The sequence below is a fragment of the Phodopus roborovskii genome, unplaced genomic scaffold (genome assembly GCF_943737965.1).
Source record: "Phodopus roborovskii unplaced genomic scaffold, PHOROB, whole genome shotgun sequence".
Taxonomy (NCBI): Eukaryota; Metazoa; Chordata; class Mammalia; order Rodentia; family Cricetidae; genus Phodopus; species Phodopus roborovskii.
In genome coordinates, this window is record NW_026126689.1 from 3,684,173 (window position 1) to 3,704,594 (window position 20,422).

The 20,422-nt window shown below is 40.3% G+C and overlaps 1 protein-coding gene across 1 annotated transcript; it reads right to left on the bottom strand.

Moving 5' to 3' along the window:
* Nucleotides 1–1,738: 1,738 nt before the first annotated feature.
* Nucleotides 1,739–2,692, bottom strand: LOC127214287 (olfactory receptor-like protein OLF3). The gene has a single exon (XM_051174686.1). The coding sequence runs from the start codon at nucleotides 2,690–2,692 to the stop codon at nucleotides 1,739–1,741; it is 954 nt and encodes a 317-aa protein (XP_051030643.1).
* Nucleotides 2,693–20,422: the final 17,730 nt, after the last annotated feature.

Sequence of the window (20,422 nt, forward strand, 5' to 3'; positions counted from 1 at the left end):
GGATCGTCAAAGAAGCTTCTTTTCTGTAATAGGAGGTGTTCAGTGTTCAAGGGAAAGAAAAAAAGCACACACTTCCCCAGAGCCTCCAACAAGAAATGTATCCCATCATAATCTTCCCCAGAGGAATCCATTATGGACTCTGACTTTGAAACTGTGAGGTAATTATTTATATTGAGGCGAACAGTAGAGTGTTACTGAAAAAATAGTTCCAGTGCCAAGGAAAGGGAGTTAGAATACAGTTTAAAGGATTTCAGAGACGTAGTAAAGCTACTGCCCTACCTGTGTCTTACTGAGACTTTTACTTGAACAACAATTTTTATGTACATTGTGCTTTTTAAAAGACAAACCCCAAGTGATAGCTTATGGTTAGTAATCATTAGACAAACGTTTAATTTTAAAGTACCCAAAAGTTGTATTTAATGAATTTATTAAAACACTGTTTCATCTTCTCAGTGGAGCAATAATACTTTCTTACCTTCTACTGAGAATGCCTTCCACGTGTACCTAAGAATTGCCATCTCAAGAAAGTTACCTTAGTCAAGGATTAACCCTTTGAGAAAAATCTAGTTTTAAAAACCCTATAGAAAAATATATAAATATAACAGATGGAATGTGACTGTATTAATCTGTCACCACATAACAATGCCAGTATTTCTATTCCCTAAGAAATAAAAGTTGAAAACACATTCACATAAAGCCCTCAAAGAATTTTTGGGAAAATATTTATGAGTAAAGATGTCATGGAATGGTTGGCCAAGAAAAGTTACAAACATATGTCCAAGGAAACAGCCACATTCGGGAGGACAAAGCATCTTCCTGTAGCTCCTTCTGTAGTGGTAAAATGCAGGTAGTATATAAGTATTCTCTTTCTTTGAATCTGGCAAAGGCAGATTTTAGATACTGTCATTGATATCTTATTCATTTGTTGTAATTTTTGTTATTTGTGCTTCTACAGTTTAGAGGAAGAACCTGTCAATTTCTTAGAGATTAGTTCAATTCAATATTTTATATTGACACCTTTTAGATATTCAATAAAGTCTCTTTGGAATTAATTGAATGTGGTCTGTTAACATTGTAAAGTTAAAGTTTTCTTGGCCAGTTATATCCCTGTATATGAAAGCCTTTGGTTAGCTCCCTTTTAGGGTGAAGTAAGAGCCTCGTTTTATCTTTCTGCAGTGGACTATACTAACAGAAAGCCATTGGTGCTTTGTGTAGACGGTTGCAAGCAGAAACATTTTAAAAGCTTCCTCAACTGTTTCTTCCAAATGTTGACTCACTCAGTAGCTGCCTCTGCCTGCATTATCTGAGCCTACAGACACGGAAATACATTTCTGGCTCCCTGAAAAACACCATGATCTTTTCTGAAAGGCATTGACATACATGTACAGAGTACATTGTGGGTAAGATAGGTTTCAAGAAAAGGTTTGTGACTATCAAACAATTCAACTAATTGGAAAGATTAGTTGTTTTTTTTTAATTGTCATGTGGTAAAAAAATCCAAAATTGAATAATGATGTAATCTCAGTGACAGCAGTACTTAGCTCCATTGTGCACTCTGCAGTGACATAAAATACACCCACACCCCAGACCCCAGCACAGTCACTCAATTCTCCTGCATAACATCACCAGAGTTGATGCATCAGATCCACCTTTGTCGCCATGGCAATGGCTGTCATAGCTGAGTTGGGAAGTAGAACACGGAAGCAAATCCCGTTTCTCCAGTGAGGCTCATAATTCCTCAGGTTTTCAGCTTTATTGCAAACCCAGAGAAATGTACCATTAGTTTCTGCCAGGCCCCCTTCACCTCCTTATTCCTTAGACTATAAATCATGGGGTTCAGCATGGGTGTCAAGATTGCATAGAACAGAGAAATCAACTTCTCCTGGAGGACAGAGGGGCTGGAGTGGGGCTGGATATAGGTGAAAATGGCCATGCCATAGCACAGGGCAACCACAGTGAGGTGAGAGCCACAGGTGTGGAAGGCTTTCCTCCTTCCCTCTTTCGACCGGATCTTTAGGATGGTGGAGATGATCTGGATGTAGGACATGAGAACCAGACAGAATGGGGTCATCAGGAGGACAATGCTAGATACCATAATAGCAACTTCATTAGTAGAGGTATCCACGCAGGCCAGTCTCACCACGGCAAGAAGCTCACAGGATATGTGGTCAATGTACACATTGGTGCACATGGGCAGTTGGAAGGTGATCGCAGTCTGCATGACTGAATTGATGGAGCCGCTGACCCAAGACACAACAGCCATCCTGCAGCATAGTCCTGTATGCATGATGGCGGAGTACCTCAGTGGATTGCACACTGCCACATAGCGGTCATAGGCCATCATTGCCAGCAGAACGAACTCAATCCCACCCAAGCCCAGAGAAAAAAATAACTGTGCTGCACAGCTCAGAAACGGGATTGCTTTGTGGGCTGCAAGAAAATGAGCCAGCAGCTGGGGGACGATGCTTGTGGCGTAAGACACATCCACAAGCGACAGGTTGGTGAGGAAGAAATACATGGGAGTGTGGAGTCTGCTGTCCAGTCTGATCAGAAGAATGATGAGGAAGTTCCCCAGCACTGTCACCAGGTACATGAGCAGGAACAAGATGAAGAGGGAGACTTGAGTGTCCCAGTCTCTGGACAGGCCGATGAGGATGAATTCATGCACCCATGTCTGGTTGTGTGTTCCCATCGAAAATTGCCAGTCTGCAGTGAAAGCCAAACAGGTGTCCATCAACACACACAAAAGAGAATATACTCTTGATTCATCTGTGTAATAGACCCGTGTATCATCACTGCAGCCAGTGGTCTTTTTTGAAAGCCTTTGATTTTATTTTATTTACAACCTTTAGTTATCTTGGGGAAGGAAATATGACTTTTATTTTCGTCCTTTCAGTGTATTGTTCTTGAGAACCTATCCTTGGTTGGGCTCAAGAGATGGGTCAGCACACATTGCTCTTACAGAGCACCAGGGTTTGGTTTCAAGCACCTACATGACTGTTCACGATCATCTGTGTCTCCTGATCCAGGGCCTCTAATACCTCCTAACATCTGTAGGCAACAGGCATCACAGTCTTATGGGACCCCTTCATACTTATATCCAAAATACTCACACACAAACCAAATAAATGTCTTTTCCCCCTAAAACAGACATTGTATATTTTGGCTCTGTCTCACAAGAAAGCAAAAATGTAGATGCTTAGATTGTCTAAATAAAAGGAAGCAAATATTTAAGTCTTTGTCACCCAGATCAGAATAAAGTACGGATTTTGGGGTCTAGGCATTCCCGTGTTACTTTTGCTGTGCAGACACCTTTCCAGGAAACCTACTATGTCATAATATGAATGCTGACCTGAAGCTTTTTGTGTTCAACTTTTTTAATGGGCTCATTATTGCTGGCTATTCACTGACATTCCCTTTGTCAGAAAAGAGCTGCGTAGGCAAAGTTGCCATTGCTTCAACCCTCTCGCCAGACAAAGAACACAAGAGAGAGCAATGAGTTCCAGAAATCTCTGTGTTGTCCACGGTTCAGACAACCACGTTTTTCAACCCCTCTCTAACGCCCCTTCACAACCTGACAGCTTTCAACAGTTTCTGCCTTGCTGCTCAGTCCTGTACCTCCCCCCACCCCTGCATCTACCATGTTGTAAAATCACAAGCAGCCTGAGAAAACACCTAACTGTGGCTTTAAAAGACGTCAAGTTTAAGAATTTAATTTCTAAAGATCTCAAAAATCAGTTAGCTAGGGAGGAAAAAAAAAATATGTCAGCAGGTGAGTTTTGATGTTGCAGTAAATCTGGATTGGATGGGGTCCTTTCCTCTGTTAATTTTACAGATGTACTCAGCACCACCTCTGCCAGAAGCTGAGATTGCAGGGTGAATACCACCTCCCCTTTCAAACTGCAGAGCAAATGAAGGAAAAGACACACGACCAAAATGGAATGTTGGTCAGTGATTGGTGCCCGCTGCACTGACCCAATGCCCGGAGACCAGGCAAGTGTTTGGATCACATAACCCTTTTGTCTACTTCCAGCTCCAAAGCTGCCTGTCTCATTATTGAGTCTCGCATTCTTTGCACCCTTACAACTTCTCTCTAAAGCCTGGAGAAAGCTGTTTAGGCTCTCAGAGTTTATACATATATACATACACACATATGTACATACATATGTGGCTGAATGGCCACTGGAGAAATAAAGATTGGGAGAAGAGCATGTAGGCAGAATTCCTGGACAGGCAGGTGCCAGTTATTAGTTATGATACCTTATCTTGACTTCCTGCTCTTCACTTCCTTCAGGATTTTTTTTTTGCTCAGGTTTTATTGCTTCAAACTTCTCCCTTGCTATAGAAAATATGCACATGCAAACATGTGTTTGGAAAAGGATGTTTATTATGCATGCATTCTAGAGTTAGCAGGCATCCACTTTCCAGATTCACTTCCGATTGTATGGATTATAAGCTGTGGAAAATTCTACTCATTAACTTATAAAAATTCAAACCTCATGATTACCTGCAAACATTGAATCTGTAGACTTTTGTTCTATGTTTGTTTAATATTCCTTTATTCTTAAGCAATGATGGTTCAACTATATTCAGTTTTCTTCTTGTGTTTAGCCTCCATTCAAATTTTCCTCTCTATGTTTGGGGTAGTTTCTTTAAATTCTCTTGCTAGGTTGCAGTGAGCATTTCACCAGATTGTGTGCTCAGAGCTTACACTGTTCTCTCTTCAGTTACTTCTTGGTAGACTTGTTTATTTTACTATCATTTCTAGTCTGTGTAGCTTAGGTTCAATTAACTCTGCAATAATCTCTCAGACTTTTCCCTAAAGTAGATCAAGCAACTCAAATGAATACTTCCTAAATCTCTCTCCAGTGACAACATTCATCTCCCTATACACTGGGATTCCTTCCCAACTGTCCTTTAGTATTGACAATAATAAAAACTTCCCTCCTTTGTTACACAGTACGTATCTCATCCATTCCCTCCCAAGTTATCAGGACTCTCTTATGGAGTACATGATTCATTGATCATGTCCCTCATGTAATGTTCACCCAGCCAAAAGGCCATATCTTATACTCCAAATCAACCATTCAAAAGACAAATTTGCTGATGTAGTTTTCATGTGCAAACAGATCTATAATGTTTAAGTGTTTTTGGAATTAAGTGTATCATTGGCAGATTTCCACATAATTCATAATCTATCCCTATGCTAGTATTTATTTTACTAATTTTATGATGCTATCCATTGCACACAAAGAATTTTTATTGAAATACGTTTCTAGCACTTGGATACCTTCCTGATATTTTGGATGATTGTGCTTAATCGGCCATAATTGCAATTTATTTTTAAGGGAATTTTATTGTTGTTTAAAAATAATTAATATACAAGTATTATTTTTATCCTCAACCATATATAAATATATATATATATATATATATATATATATATATATATACACACACACACACACACACACATATATATGTGTGTGTGTTGGCTAGGTGTTTTAACATAGCTATATTTAACAGCATCTCCACATTATTTTGTGCTTATCTTTCATCAAAATATAGTTGAGTTTCTTTCCTTATTTCAATATAAATAGATGAGGCTCCAAATACTGATTTCATGACAAACCATTCCAGTTAGGAAGCCAGAGCCTGGTCTTTGTAGCTATAGACAGTCCATGGGTTCTATAGATCACCCGAAATTTGTGATTTTTCACTGATGATTAAAAAAAAAACAAGTATAAAATGGAAGAAATTTTTGCTCTATTTATGTGTGTGAACAAGACAGAAACAATAAGCTGGTGAGTCAAGGATAAGCCCACAGCCGACATTAAGAGCACACTGGTGCTAAACAGTGGGCATGGTGGCCATGTCAATTTCACTGAGTTATCACTCCTCCACTCCAAGCTCTCTGTTCAGTGTTTGTTCAACTGCAGCACTTGTCCTGTTTGCCAGGCACCCTCGGTGCTCCTGTGATAAATAACAAATTCCTGTTTCACATTATTTAAATCACGGTACCCACATATTCATCACACCTCAAGCAACACGTTTTTAAACATTCTTTAAGATATGTTGGTGCGCTCAGAGTTAAACAGTGTTGAAACAAGACCTGCACCTGTAGCTCACTGCCTAAGACATGAGCATCATGATGAAGGCCTCTCTTTTACTGTGTCTCAAAAATTGTAGTAGGAGGTGTAACTACTACAGCCATAATGGATATATAGTGTAGAAAATAACACAGCAAGAAAAGCTTAGCAACTCAGGGCACAGATTAAGGGTAAAGCATGCACTTACCATGTGGAGGGCTCTGGCTTTAATCCCTGGCATGAAAAAAGAAAAGAAATAATGCAGAAGTAAGAGAATGGGGGAGGGAAAGGACTCTGGAAGCATTCCATGAGAAGTCATCTCTGACTTCTAGGGCACACTCCATCTTCCCAAGGCTCAGGGAACGTGACAGATGATGAGCCTGGGTGGTATGAGAACTTGGGGAAGACACTGTCTTCTGGATATAACCTGACCACCACACTTACAAATTTGCAGCAGCCATAGTTCCAAATCTCCTGAACGAGATCACACCAATTAATATTTCAGCGTAACAGTGGATGGTCACTGTGGGAGGGAGAGTCAGTTTTCTTTAAGAATGTGGCTGACCATGCACTGATGTGTGGCCACATAGCAACGAGTCTGTAAAAAAACTCACATTTTATTTGTCACATAAATGAATGCAAAATAATTACCTTTGTTTGGCCTTAGTGAAAATTATCTTCATGTGCCTTTGAGAATTACCTAGTAATTACTCACTGCAGCAATTTATCAAGAATTAAATGTGTGCTCTATAACAAAGAAACAAAGACCAGAAAAAGCAAAGTGTTCTAGATCTTTAGACAAACTTCTTCGTGGCATAATTCATGCATTTTAGAAATCAATCCCTAGTCAATAAATCTTTTTTTTTAAGTTAAGTAAATCTAATCACTGATTACATGGAAACTCTCATATGTTTCTCATAAGATTTTAATCTAGTTCTAAATTATAACAAGTCAAATGTTCTTTCACAAATTCAACCTTATAGAGTCACTCGCAATTTTACAGTTTTTCTTCCTTTTTTTTCTTCATTTTCTGCCCTTTTATAACTTCTTTGAATGGAAGTGTTTGTGATATGAAAAAAAAGAATGAAAAGTAAGGAATTCATTCACACAGCCATGTAGATTCACGTAAAAGATAGACTGGCATTTATCCATTCACACAGCCATGTAGATTCATGTGAAAGATAGATAGACTGCATTTATCCATTCACACAGCCATGTAGATTCACGTGAAAGATAGATAGACTGGCATTTATCTAGATGATATAAGTGAAGTTTGACTTCAGGTTCTCCTGCCTCCCTTGTTCTGGATGTGTCTTCTAATGTTTCATCTCTAAGTCACATAATTTTGTATAATAACTCTCTATCTGCCTGCACAAGGGCGCCTTCTAGAGGACATGGTTCCTCCTATGTGGGCAACCTCTCCTCTCCTAAAAATAGTACATTAAGAGAGTCCAGATTTGAAGTCCAATAAACATATTTCTTTTTATTAATAGATTTCATTTAAATTAGGGACAGTCTTATTTTACATATCAATCCCAGTTCCCTCTTCTGCCCATCCTCCACTGACCCCCTCCATGTGTGAGACAGAAACCAAGAATCTCTAACTGTCCCAAAGACCCTGGTGTGTGTGTGTCTGTGTGTTTGTGTGTGTGTGTGTGTGCGCGCGTGTGTGCAAAATGACTCCTAATAATATTCTGCTACACTCAGAAATCGGTGCCTTATTCAGCCATCACCAGAGAAACTTGCTTCTGCAACAGATGGGAACAGATACAGGGATCCACAGCCACACATCATGCAGAGAGAATGAGTCCTTGGAACACACAGCTCTACCAAATCCCACCCCCCCCCTCAAAGCTCAGGTAACCCAAGGAAGAGTCCTAAAGAGTCCGCCAGAGCGGAGGCAAGACACCAGGACAACACTCTGAATCAACTGAGCAGGGCGCATACGAACTCACGGAGAGACAGCACCAGGCCCTCTGCATATACATTATAGCTTTCAGCGTAGTATTTTTATGGCTATCCTGAGTGTGTGAGCCTCTGGGTCTCTGCTCCTTGGGGCTCTTTTCTTTCTGTTGGGTTGCCTCTTCCAGCTTTGATGTGGTGGCTTTCGTTTTATCTTATGTTTCATTTTGGCATGTTTAGTTGCTATCTCTTAGAAGCCTGGACCTTTCTAATGAGAGACGGAAAGGGAGTGGATGCAGATGGGTGTAGGGAGGGAGGAACTGGAGGGGTAGAGGGAGGTGAAAGTGTAGTCAGGATATAGCATATAAGAAAGGAATCTATTTTAAATAAAAGGGAAAAAACAAAATAACACAGTAAGGATTAAGGTTGAGCTCCATTAGTATATCATGGATATAACTCTATGTCATTCTGTTGATGACCGCCTACAGTTAAAAGGTAACATATGAAAAGCCCTTTCTTTTTTAACTGAGGAAACCAGTGAATCCACTTAAAAACTCCATCAAATCCTAATTATATTTGAACTCCTTACTGAAGAACTCTTTGGTCTCAGCTGAATCCAATAGCCTCTACATTCAAACAAAACACATGAAGGAAGGCACACAAACTAGTAAATTTTCTTTCAGACACCTCACACAAACTGGTAAAATACTGCAGAGGATTACCTCCACATAGATGATGACAACTGCTCTTTTCCTTCCGAGGAAAGTTCACCTGACCGACAGCTGCACGTGTGAGTGTTAGCATGCAGATTTCGGTCATTACAGGTACAAGCACGCCCATTACCATTTTACTGGGACGTGGCAAGCCCTAAGATTATAAGGTGAGTGCCATTTTAAAAGGTAATTTATACTCAGAAAGCACTATTACTTTTTCTTCTTTGGGATGTGTTCTCTGCAGATTTGGTTGCCTGGTTTTCTGTCCATATTATTGAAATCTAGATTCTCAAATGAGGAGAAAAGTGAAATTCACTTTTGGCGTCCAATTGTGCAGATTCTCTGTGGGAGCCCACGGTGACTCCGTCTTGTGTCTTGATTCCATCTTAAGACTGGGGAGTTCAAGCTTGCTTTTACTCCTTCAAGGTCAAATTAAAGGATGTTTGGCCTACAGTGTAGTTGCTGTATGTCTTCCTTAGATCACAGGATGTTTGGCTAAGGGTGTGACTGCGGGATGTTTGGATCCTTGAGGCCTAATAACAGGATGTTTGAGCTATTAGATATTTTGAGTGTTCTTTGTATGGTGGAAAAGAAGTCTTGCCCTCCCCTTTGACTTGGGGTGTGAAAGAGCTTTGAAAGGTAAACTTGAGTTGGATCCAGTATTCACCTTCCTTACTCTCTCTATCCTGTGTCTCTGTAATTTCTTTAGTATCTTCAGTTTTCTTCCTGCAGTCTCTGGACTAGTTGGGCAGGAACCGACAAATCTCATTGTTTCTTTTCCGAGGTCCCTAACCCAGGTTTTCTTTTGCACTGTGATTATCTCCACCATATTACCCCTAAAACACTCCAGTGGACTAGCTCTGAAACGAGAATCAGCAAGCCCCAGTTCGCATCTTAGGTACTGGGCAACTCTATCAAACCGCTTACCCATTTCATTTCTACTGTATAAAGGAACAAAAATACTCTGTGAGCATGCTCTTAAGAAACTGATATGCAACTTTAAAATAATTCACACTTTATCGTGTCTGAAGATACAATATATTCTTACAATAAAGTTCATAAATGGTAATTAGTGTGTCTAAGTAAAAGTTTCACACATCTGCATTCCCCGTGTAAGTTTCTTTCCCCTAGATAATGGCAAATCGACCCATAATATCCACCAATCATGCTCTTCCTCTAATCTGCCTTGTTCTTTTCATTTCCTCTGCTACTTCTAAAGCCTAGAATTAGGACATCTGTCCCACCATCAGCAACAACAACGAAAAGCAAGGTTAAAGATTGCACCGAGCCTCTGGCGTCTGGAAATCAGAATGCCAGTGCCTGAATATTTAGAATGAGATTTCATTAATCTTAGTGCATGTTTCTAATCTGAAGTCCCTAACAGATAAGCTTGCACCACTTTCTGTCCCTCCAGAGGCTTGCAAACTCTGCTACACCCTCAGCTGACGATTCTGCTAAGCCTACTACTTGGTGTCTAAAACAGGAATCCTGCCTGCAAGATATTCTAGTGCAATGATGGCACAAAGCTTGAGGGAGTCACCAGCCAATATCTGATTTGACTCAAGGGCCTCTCCATGAGATGAAACCCACACCAACACTGCTTCGGTGAAAAAGAACCTGACACTAGATATCCCAGGGACCTAGAAAAAAAAAATACCAAATACTGTTCTAAACACACACATGCTCGTGGGTACGCAGAAATGCAGGCATGCACAGTGCGCATACTGTAATAAAATGACTCCTAATGACATTCGGCTATACTCATAGATCAGTTTCTTGCTCAGCCATCATCAGAGAAGCTTCCTCCTGCAGCAGATGGGTACCCACTCCAGGCACTATGCAGAGAGTGAGAGACCCTGGAACATTCAACCCTGTATCTCTCTCCTCAGGGTTCAAGAGACACTGAAGGAAAGGAGACAGAATGTAAGAGCCAGAGGGGATGGAGGACAGCAAGAGAACAAGGCCCTCTAAGTCAACATGATGAGTGCAATGTATGCACAGAAACGGAAGCAGCATGCACAGGTTCTACACGGGTCTGCACCAGATGGGACCCTAGAGATGAATGGAGAAGGGGACATATTCCCCCATCCCTGACCCAGAAGCTATCTCTAATTATTAACAACATGCAAATAAAATGTAGCTTCTTCAAAGGGAGTCTCACTGGGGAAAACAAACTACTCTATGGGGTAAGCTATGTCCTCTTTGGGGGTTCCTTGATTCACAACATCGTATCAGGGCTTCTCCTTTTATCAAAAAACTAATTTTATTTTTTTTATTTTTATTTTATTTATATTCCTTTTCTCTCTTTTTACACAATAAATTATATGCATATACATGTATAGATCACACACACACACACACACACTCACACACAACATAGACACTATAGCTTCCAGTTTCATGGGGTTTTATTAGAATACATGTATTTTTATTCATCTATTTATTTTATAATCCAGCCACAGACTTGCTCCCATCCTCTCCTCCCAGGCCCTCTCCCCAATTACCCCCTTCAGCCTCCCAGTCCCTTTGACTTCCATCTCCATCCAGGAAAGGGCAGGTCTTCTATGAGTAACAATAGAACATGGCATAAGACTAAGCACCTCCCCATGTTTTAAGGCTGGGCCAGATGACCCAGTATGAGAAGTAGGGTCTCAAAAGCCAGCAAAAGTGTTGGGTATAAACTTTTCAATTTCATGAGATCCCATTTACTAATTATTGATCTTAGGGTCTGTGTTATTTGTATTGTTTTTAAGAATTGTTTCCTGTGCCAATGCATTTGGAATTATTTCCCACTTTCCCTACTATCAGGTTCAATGTAACTGGATTGTGTTGAAGTCTTTGATCCATTTGGACTTGAGTTTTGTACAGGGTGATAGATGTGGATCTATTTATATTCTTCTGTATACTGACATCCAGTTAGACCAGCACAGTTTGTTGAAGATGTTTTCTCTTTTCCATTGTATAATTTTGGCTTCTCTGTCGAAAATAAGCTGTCTATAATGTGTGGATTTATATCTGAATCTTTTCTTTAATTCCATTTATCAACCTGCCTATTTTTATGCCAACACAGTGAAGTTTTTTATTAGCTTGAAGTTGAGCTTGAAATCAGAAATGCTGATACCTCTAGAAGTTTGTTTTTGTTTGTTTGTTTGCTTTGCTTTGCTTTTGTACAGGATTGTTTTAGCTATCCTGGGTTGTTTTTTTTTTTTTTTTTTTTTTTGCTTCTCCATATGAAGTTGAGTATTGTTCTTTCAAGGTCTGCAAATAATTGTGCTGGGGTTTTAATGGGGATTGCATTGAATTTATAGATTGCTTTTGGTAAAATGGCCATTTTACCATGTCAGTCTTACCAATCCATGAGCATGGAAGATCTTCCCATCTTCTGAGAGCTTCTTCAATTTCTTTCTTCAAAGACCGAGTTTCCAATTATAGAGGTTTTTTCTTGCTTGTTTCATATTACATCAAGATATTTTATAATGACAGTATTGTAAAGGGTATTGACTCTCTGATTTCTTTCTTGGCCTACTTATCCTTTGTATATAGGAGAGCTACTGCTTTCTTTGTAGTTAATCTTTTATCCAATCACTTGACTAAAGGTGTTTAAGAGTTGTAAGTGTTCCATTGTAGAGATTTGGGGTCATTTATGCATAATTTCACACTGTGTATAACTAATGATTCTTTGACTTGATTTCCAATTTGTATACCCTTGATTTCCTTTAGTAGTCTTATTGCACTAGCTAGTGCTTCAAGTACTACACTGAATAGGTACAGAGAGAATGGACAACCTTGTTTTGTTCCTGATTTTAGTGGAATTTCTCTCCATTTAATTTGATGTTGGCTTTTGGCTTGCTGTATATTGCTTTTATTATGTATAAGTATGTCTCTTGTATCCCTGATCTCCCCAAGAGTTTTATTATGGCAGAGTATTCGATTTTGTCAAAGGCTTTTTCAGCATCTAGTGAGATTATCATGTGATATTTTTCTTTCAGTGTATTTATATGGTAGATTACATTGACTGTTTTTTGTATGTTTACTCATCCCTACATCTTTGAGGTGAAGCCTCCTTGATCATGGTGGATCATGCACATATAGATCATATAAATATATATGATATCATACACACATATACATATATACATACATACATACATACATGCATATATACATACATATCCGTCTTCCAGTTCGGTGTTTTTATGGGATTCCCAAGTGTGCAAATGAATTAATTTGTTTTCTTTTTCTTGGGTTCTTTCCATCCTGCTTGTTTGTTTTGTCCAATCCGGACGTATTAGTTTTTGTTTTATTTTACTTCGTTTTATTTTTATTCATTAGAAGCGTGCTTGTTTTCTTTTATTTCAGAATATGAAAATTTATTACTGTGTTTCCATGGTCGAAATTTATGATCTTGGTCTTTCCTTGTTGCCTTTGTACAGGGCCAAAAGGGACTCATTGTTTACTTTAACAACCCGAAAATGGACTCCAGGAATATTGCCTACAGCATGAACTTTTCAATCAAATCCAGCAACCAGAACTTTATGGCTTTCCTCGGTAGTGTTCAAGCTGCCAACATTGGGCTCAAACTGTGTGACCTTGCTGTTCCTGACACACTTCCTGACAGTAGAATTTATCTGTCTGGCTTCCCAGCACAGCTGTCTTGCAGGACAAGCACCTGTAAAAGCACTGGCCTCCCTTATGCTGTCTGTCTTGTCTGTGGCTGCACAGCTTTCTGGCAGTACAGAGACTAGGACACTTGCCCATCTTGCTGAGCCACAGGCCCAAGTACCTGTTTGTTTTCTAATGAGAGACAGAAGGGGGTAGATCTGCTTGGGTGGGGAGGGAAAAGCAGAGGGAGGGCACACCATAATCAGGATGTAAGGAAAATAATCTATTTTCAATCAAAGAAAAAATATGCCCCTTTCAGAAGGAAGGCCCTCAAACCTGCATTTCTGTCAAAAAGAAAACAGTAATAATAAAAGATAAACTTAATCTCTCCTTTGGAGTGTTAGTTAGGTTTTCTAGATATGTAGAGATGTATTTGAGATAGATAGAAATTCTTCAAAACTTTCAAAGACCTACAGAATATGGCATTTAAAATGGTTTAGGGTTTTTCTTAACAGTGAGGCACAATTGCTCCTGGCAACCACCTGCGTCAGATAGGAAGATGGACCTTGAAGAAACTCGTTATGGAGTTTACTTCCAATATGGCAAGACTAGCCATTTGGACAAGATACTGCTCTTGTCTGGACTGTTTGACTTTATGCTGTATAAACTGGACATACAGGACCCACAGAAAAGTGACTGCTGATACAAAATGGACATTGCTACAGAGTTCCTGCTTCATGGAAGAATCTGCCAGACAGTCTGCAGGACACAGAGAAAAAGTGATTGACAAACTGCCAATACAAGAAGATAGTTTAAACGTTCCTGCTTTGCTGAGGAGTCTGCCAGGCATACTATGGCCTATGGGCTGAAGATGGAAGATTACAGAACTTCCGGGGACTTACCAGGCAGTGAGTTGTCTCTGTCATTTCTAGAGTTTATATACTATCCTTCTGTGGACTTTAAAGGAGTTAAAGAAAGATAGTTAATGTTATAATTTTCCTTATTTAGGATTAAAGATAAGTTATGTAAACTTTAGACACACAAAAATCGGATAGATGATGGAATATTTTCTTCAAATCTTACTAAATGTTAATGAACTAAATATTGTTAACTGTGATTCTTATTTGATAACTGTTGTGTGATATATTTTGCTATGTTAAGGTTAAAACCCTTCTTTTTATTTAGACAGAAAAGAGGAGATGATGGGAGATGCCATTATGTATATATGTTTCTCATACTGGTTAATGAGTAAAGCACTGTTGGCCAATAGGAAAGGAAGATAGGAGGGACTAGGAGACAAGGAGGAAAGAGGAAGTAGGAAGGAGGAGTCAAGATGGAAGATGGAGAGAGCAGAACGCCAGCAGGCTCTCTCTCCGGTTAGATAAGACCACAAGGAGATTAATAGAAATGGGTTAATACTTAAGACAGAGCTAGCCGATAAGAAACAAGTAACTGGCCAAAAGAATTATATCAAATACAGAGTCTCAGTGTGTTAATTGGGGTTGGCGAGGCGGCGGGACAAGACCAGTGGTGGGCAGAAAAACCTTACTTGTACAATCTCGCATGACAGAGATTCAGAGTCCTTGACTCCACCAGCCCCTGTAAAGTCACCTGAGACTTGTCTACTTTTTGAGGAGATCTTCGGAGAGAAAGTTCGTAAGTGTCTTCCAATTGGCTCACCCACAGATCTCAGAAAGTGAAGTTAGTGACTACGTTAACAACAGAGCCCCCCCCCAGGAACCCCATTACTGTTAATTCTGTCCTCACCCCCAAGAGGAAAGCCTCCACATCACCTTGCTACTGTGGACTGTGGAAGGCTATTCTCCTCTGTCCTGCCACTGCAGACAGCTTTTTCTTCAAGGTCACAGAAGCCAGATCCATATGGTTTGGGGGAGGCTGGTGTTCTGTGACAGCTCAAGCTTAAATTTTAGTTCTGCATGCCTGACTGGTGAACCAGGCTGGTTCTCAACTTTGGCTCTAGGATGCTTTTACGTATCTTCCCATAGGCCACAGAGCTATTCCTCAAACTCCAAAGATTGTAGTGTGTGTGTGTGTGTGTGTGTGTGTGTGAGAGAGAGAGAGAGAGAGAGAGAGAGAGAGAGAGAGAGAGAGAGAGAGAGCATGGGGTGATGAGCATTTTCATGATATTGTTTACATTCCAAAGATCAAGTCAGCACTCAGCAACGGCTTCATCTCCCCGTCCATGCTGCTAGCCAAGTGTCTATCTTCCTCTCAGCATTCCCATGGCCATGTGACCTGCAGCTCGTGCACCCATTGCTGAGTTCCATCATCTATATGCCACAGTTTGTACACTCAGTCTTAAATAATTAATTATCCTGGTGGTGAGATCAGCCTTTAGGTACCAAGCATGAAACAAAGGTATTCCAGATCCAACGTAGCAATCAAATTACTTGATTTTTCATATCCTGTGTCCACAGCTAGTTTCTCTCTCTCTCTCTCTCTCTCTCTCTCTCTCTCTCTCTCTCTCTCTCTCTCTCTCTCTTTCTCTCCTTCTTCTGATCATTTCCATGCAAGCCTTTCATCCGCATCTGTGATCAAGCCTCGATGTCTTCTCAGTTTATCCTCGAGGAATTCACTCTCAGCGGATCTAGCGATGCTGCCCAGCTCAGCCCAGCTCCATTGTTCACCCTAGTCCAGACTAGTCTACTATCTCAGCACTGTTACTGGTCAGCAGTTCCCTAGATCTAATCCTCACTCTGACGATTTCCACTCTCGCTCCTTTGCCAGGGTGATATTTCTGTAAGTAGAGTGAGCTGTCAAAGCCCACCCTAGGGGACACACTTCCCCTGGCAGCTAAAAGGTTCCATAACCTCCCCCAAATGTAAAAGCATCTGATAGTGTGTGGGTGGGGGGCATTTCTCATTAAAAACACCACAATCCTCAAATCTACGACTCTCCTGCCCTAGCCTTTCAAATTCTGAAAGTCATGGTACCTGGTTCTTGGGTTCTTTTAAACTGGAAGATTCTTAACACTGTGTTAATACTCTCTAACACTTGAAGCGTCACTAAATAATCGCACTGCTGTGGGACCATCCTGTCATTGTCTGACATTACTGCCGAGGGACCATAGCCTTAGTTGTCATTAATCACTAACTGTTGAGTTCCCTAAACCATTCACTATGAGCAAAATGTAGTAGATAGTCTAGTGGTATCACATGAACTCAAGCCAACAAAAATTTAGTCTCTTGGCATTGTGAGATGCCTAACTATCTTGCAAAAGTTAGAATAGGATCACAGTAAGGGAAAGTTCAAATATCAGATGGTCTTTGGGTTACAAGGACTCTAAACTGTGCACTCCGGAGTTCTATATCGAGACACTTACCATGTGCTTTTTTCTTTTTTCTATTTTTTTTTAGATTAATAGTATTTCTTTTTCTTTTCTTTTTTACTTGATTAATAGTACTTCTGATCTTCTGTATATCATCTAGTGTCTAAGGTGCTGATACTGCTTTCCAAGTTTCAGAGAAAGTCCACGAACATTTGAGACAGCAGTGATTGATATTTTTTGTTTCATTTTCAGTCGATAGATAATAATTATACGTATTTATGGAGTACACTGCCATTTTTATGAATGCACGTGACAACAATTACATATTCAGTAAAATTCTTTTCAAAATGAGTGTTGTGTGATATTTTCTAAAACGCAGCCTCTCTGTGGCAGTAATAGCTCCCTAGTCCACTGGACCAGTCGCCCATGCCCTCTCAAGTACTTAATGAGCAGTACATAAGTAGGAGGAACCACACCAGAAACATTTTCATCAGCCTTGATAAAAATTATTTTAAAGAAGTCTTCAAAAGTGAAAGTACATTTTTGATTTTGCCCTCAATTGAAACACCAAATTATTTTTCATAATTGAGTTTTAAAAAAAAAAAATTAAAAGAGGTCTCATCTTACATAATACGAATCAGGTGCGTAATTACAGACAATAGGGCGAATCAATTGCTATCAGCTGTAAGATAGAGAGGAAGCGCAGGAAGTCATATCACAGCTGTGATGATCTCCACTCTACACTCCGCTGTGACATTAAAAACACACCCACACCCTAGCACAGCCACTCAGCCTCCTACATAGCATTGCCAGCCGTGATGCGTCAGCTCCAGCTTTGTCTCCTTGGCAATGCCTGACAGAGAGCATTTGGGAGCAGAACACGGAAGCAGAGCCCTTTTCTCCCGCGATGCTCATTAATGCTCAGGTTTTCAGTTTTGATGCGAACCCACACAACTGTCCCAGTATTTTCTGCCAAACCCTCTTCACCTCCTTATCCCCTGGACTGTAAATCACGGGGTTCAGCACGGGTGTCGAAATTGCATAGAACAGAGTGATCAACTTCTCCTGGAGGACAGAGGGGCTGGATGTAGGTGAAAACGGCCATGCCATAGCACGGGGAACCGCAGCGAGGTGGGAGGCAGAGGTGTGGAAGGCTTTCCTCCTTCCCTCTTTCGACCGGATCTTTGTGACAGTGGGGATGATCAGCATGTAGGACAAGAGAAGCAGCCAGAATTGTGAGCCTATGTGTGGTCTCAGAGTGGCTAAATTACAACCACACGTGATGGAAGACAAGTTTGGAGAGCTTCAAATCTTCACTGCTCTACAGCTGTCAAGGAAATGGTAAACAAGAACTCAAGGCCCCCATTCCCTATAAGGAGATGCCATGTTCAGCCTTAATGCAGGGGAGAGGGACTTGGTCCTGCCCCAACTTAATGTGCCAGACTTTGTCGGCTCCCCGTGGGAGCCCTTGCCTGTTAGCAGAGGTGGAAAGGAGATGGGCTGGGGTGGGAGTGGAGGGGGAGGTAAGGGGGCAGGAGGAGGGTTGGGTGGGAGAGCTTTTGTTGGAATATGGAATGAAATTAAAAACAGTTAGCGCAAGCTCCATTCCTCCTATATTTTATCCCCGAATGCCCTTCCCTAAAGACACGTGCCATAAATAATTGCTGGACTCAGGAAGTGACGAAACCTTTAATGACTGTGGCATAAGAGAAGATCTCAGACGGCCAAGGGTGTGTCCCCGAAAGGAATATGGCATCACAGTCTCCTCCTTCTTTCTTCTCTGGCTCATGATATAAAGCGAGTTTGCTCCATCCAAAATTCAATGGACCAAGTTTAAACAGTCAAATTCAGAACAGCTTAGAATAGTAATATAGAATATTGTTCTTAGTACTTGGAATGAAATCTAAGCAAAAAAAAGGTACAATAAATCATCAAAAAGTATGTATTCTAAAAGGAAGTAAATTCTGATCTCAAAAGAACATGTGAAGGCGTGAAAATATAGAGATTTATGTGCAACCAGGGCTAAGTTGCTATCAGCTTGAAGTAGACTGTCTTGAAGTTTAGTGCTATAAAGTATTCTATGCAACCCTATGGGTAAACACAACTGAAAACAAGATAACCAAAACAAAACAGCAGAAAAAAAATTTTCCTCTACTAGAAGCGTGAGCAAAACCAGAAAGGATCAAACACAACATCACAGGACAACTCTAAAAGCAGTGATCTACAACCTGAGAAAAATTGACAATAGCAAGACTTTTAATCCATAAATAATTACTTTGGATGAAAGTGTATCTAATTCTCCTTTTTAAAACAGAAAGACTGTCCGATATAAAAACAGTATGCTGTTTATATGAGACAAGCACAGAGCCAATAAAAGAACACACAATGACTAAAAGACGGACTGGGAAAAGATATTCCACACAGCTATGCTTAAACCAGATTAAAAAAAAGGAAAAAAGACTAAGTCAAAAGGTGTAAGAAATAACGGAGAAGGGCGTTCAATAACAAGGAAAGATTGACTTAATCGTGCAAGGCCTCGTTGGGGATGAGTGATGATGACACATCTTAGGAAAAACATGAGCATCGTCAGTGCCCAGAAGTTCTTGCTGGATCCTCAGCTCTTTATTTTTCCCACGGGATGTGAAAGAATCTACTTGGTCTCTTTGAGCTTCATGTAGTTTTATCTGTAGGGTACAGAAGATCTGGGTCTCTTAAATGGGCTATTGATGAGGTCGCGATCACTGGAGACCTCAAATTTTTACGCCAGTGGCTGGACCAGCTCAGTTGCTTATCCTTTAGTGATAATAACCGGCTGTCCTTTAACCCCATGTTCCTGCTCGCTTTCGGGGTTTTAGTCTTTTGTTTATTTCCCCTGTATGCTGTTCTCTTGGCTTTTATCCATCCCTTCACCCGCAGACACATGGGAATTTGGGGATGAGGGATCTTTGTGTATAATTATCTTTCTAATTCTCACTTCCTTTTACATACAATGTTCCCGTTGTTTCCATTCAGTCTCTGAGTTTATGCCCTCCTCACTGAAGCCATGAAACTCTGCATGCAACTTTCAGTGACTGATAGGAAGGTCTCCTGCGACAGAGGGAAATCCAGTCCAGAGACTTTGGGGAGCAAAATAAAGCTGTGCTTGCCAGTATTCTGTCTGTTTATCCAAATGCTAGCGATCCAAAGGTAAGCCTTGGTCTTCATGCTAGCATTCGGGGCTCCTGAAGCTATCCTCAAATCCGTTTTTATTGATATCCACATCAGTAAAAACAGCATAAAAAGACAGACTTCTGAGGATAGTGTTTACATCCTCTCTACAGTACAGCTGTCAGCACTCTACTAGTGTAAGTACCCAGTTTTGACAAAGAAGCGCAGCAACAGTCAGTCCTACTGAGACCATGCTCCTGTGCAAGTCTGCATCCTGTATCATCCCGATTCTGCTCCTTTCTTTCTGCACATATATAATGTTCCTCCAAAAAATGACAACAACAACAAGAAAACAAAACCTTGTTTGCATTGTTTGAGTATCTCTCAGCATCCTTACATTGAGGAACCCTCAAATCACATTTCTCATTATATTTTGAGCTTCCTTTGTTTATTCAAAATTAAATAACCCATGCTGGTCATTCAGAACATGGTGCTCCTTGACTCTGCTTTAGATTTAAGTACCACAGGGAAAACAACACAAACATAGAAAATAAGAATTACATGAAAGATGTCGTTGAAATATAACACTATAAACTATTACTCTCTAATAAATTAGGAAGCAGTGATTGATGCCAGAAAACTCAACAGTACTGTCTTATTACCTCTTTGAGAGTTTTGAG

What these genes read in the sequence shown, in the direction of transcription:
- LOC127214287 (XM_051174686.1), bottom strand. Translation starts at nt 2,692, where the DNA reads ATGGGAACACACAACCAGACATGGGTGCATGAATTCATCCTCATCGGC.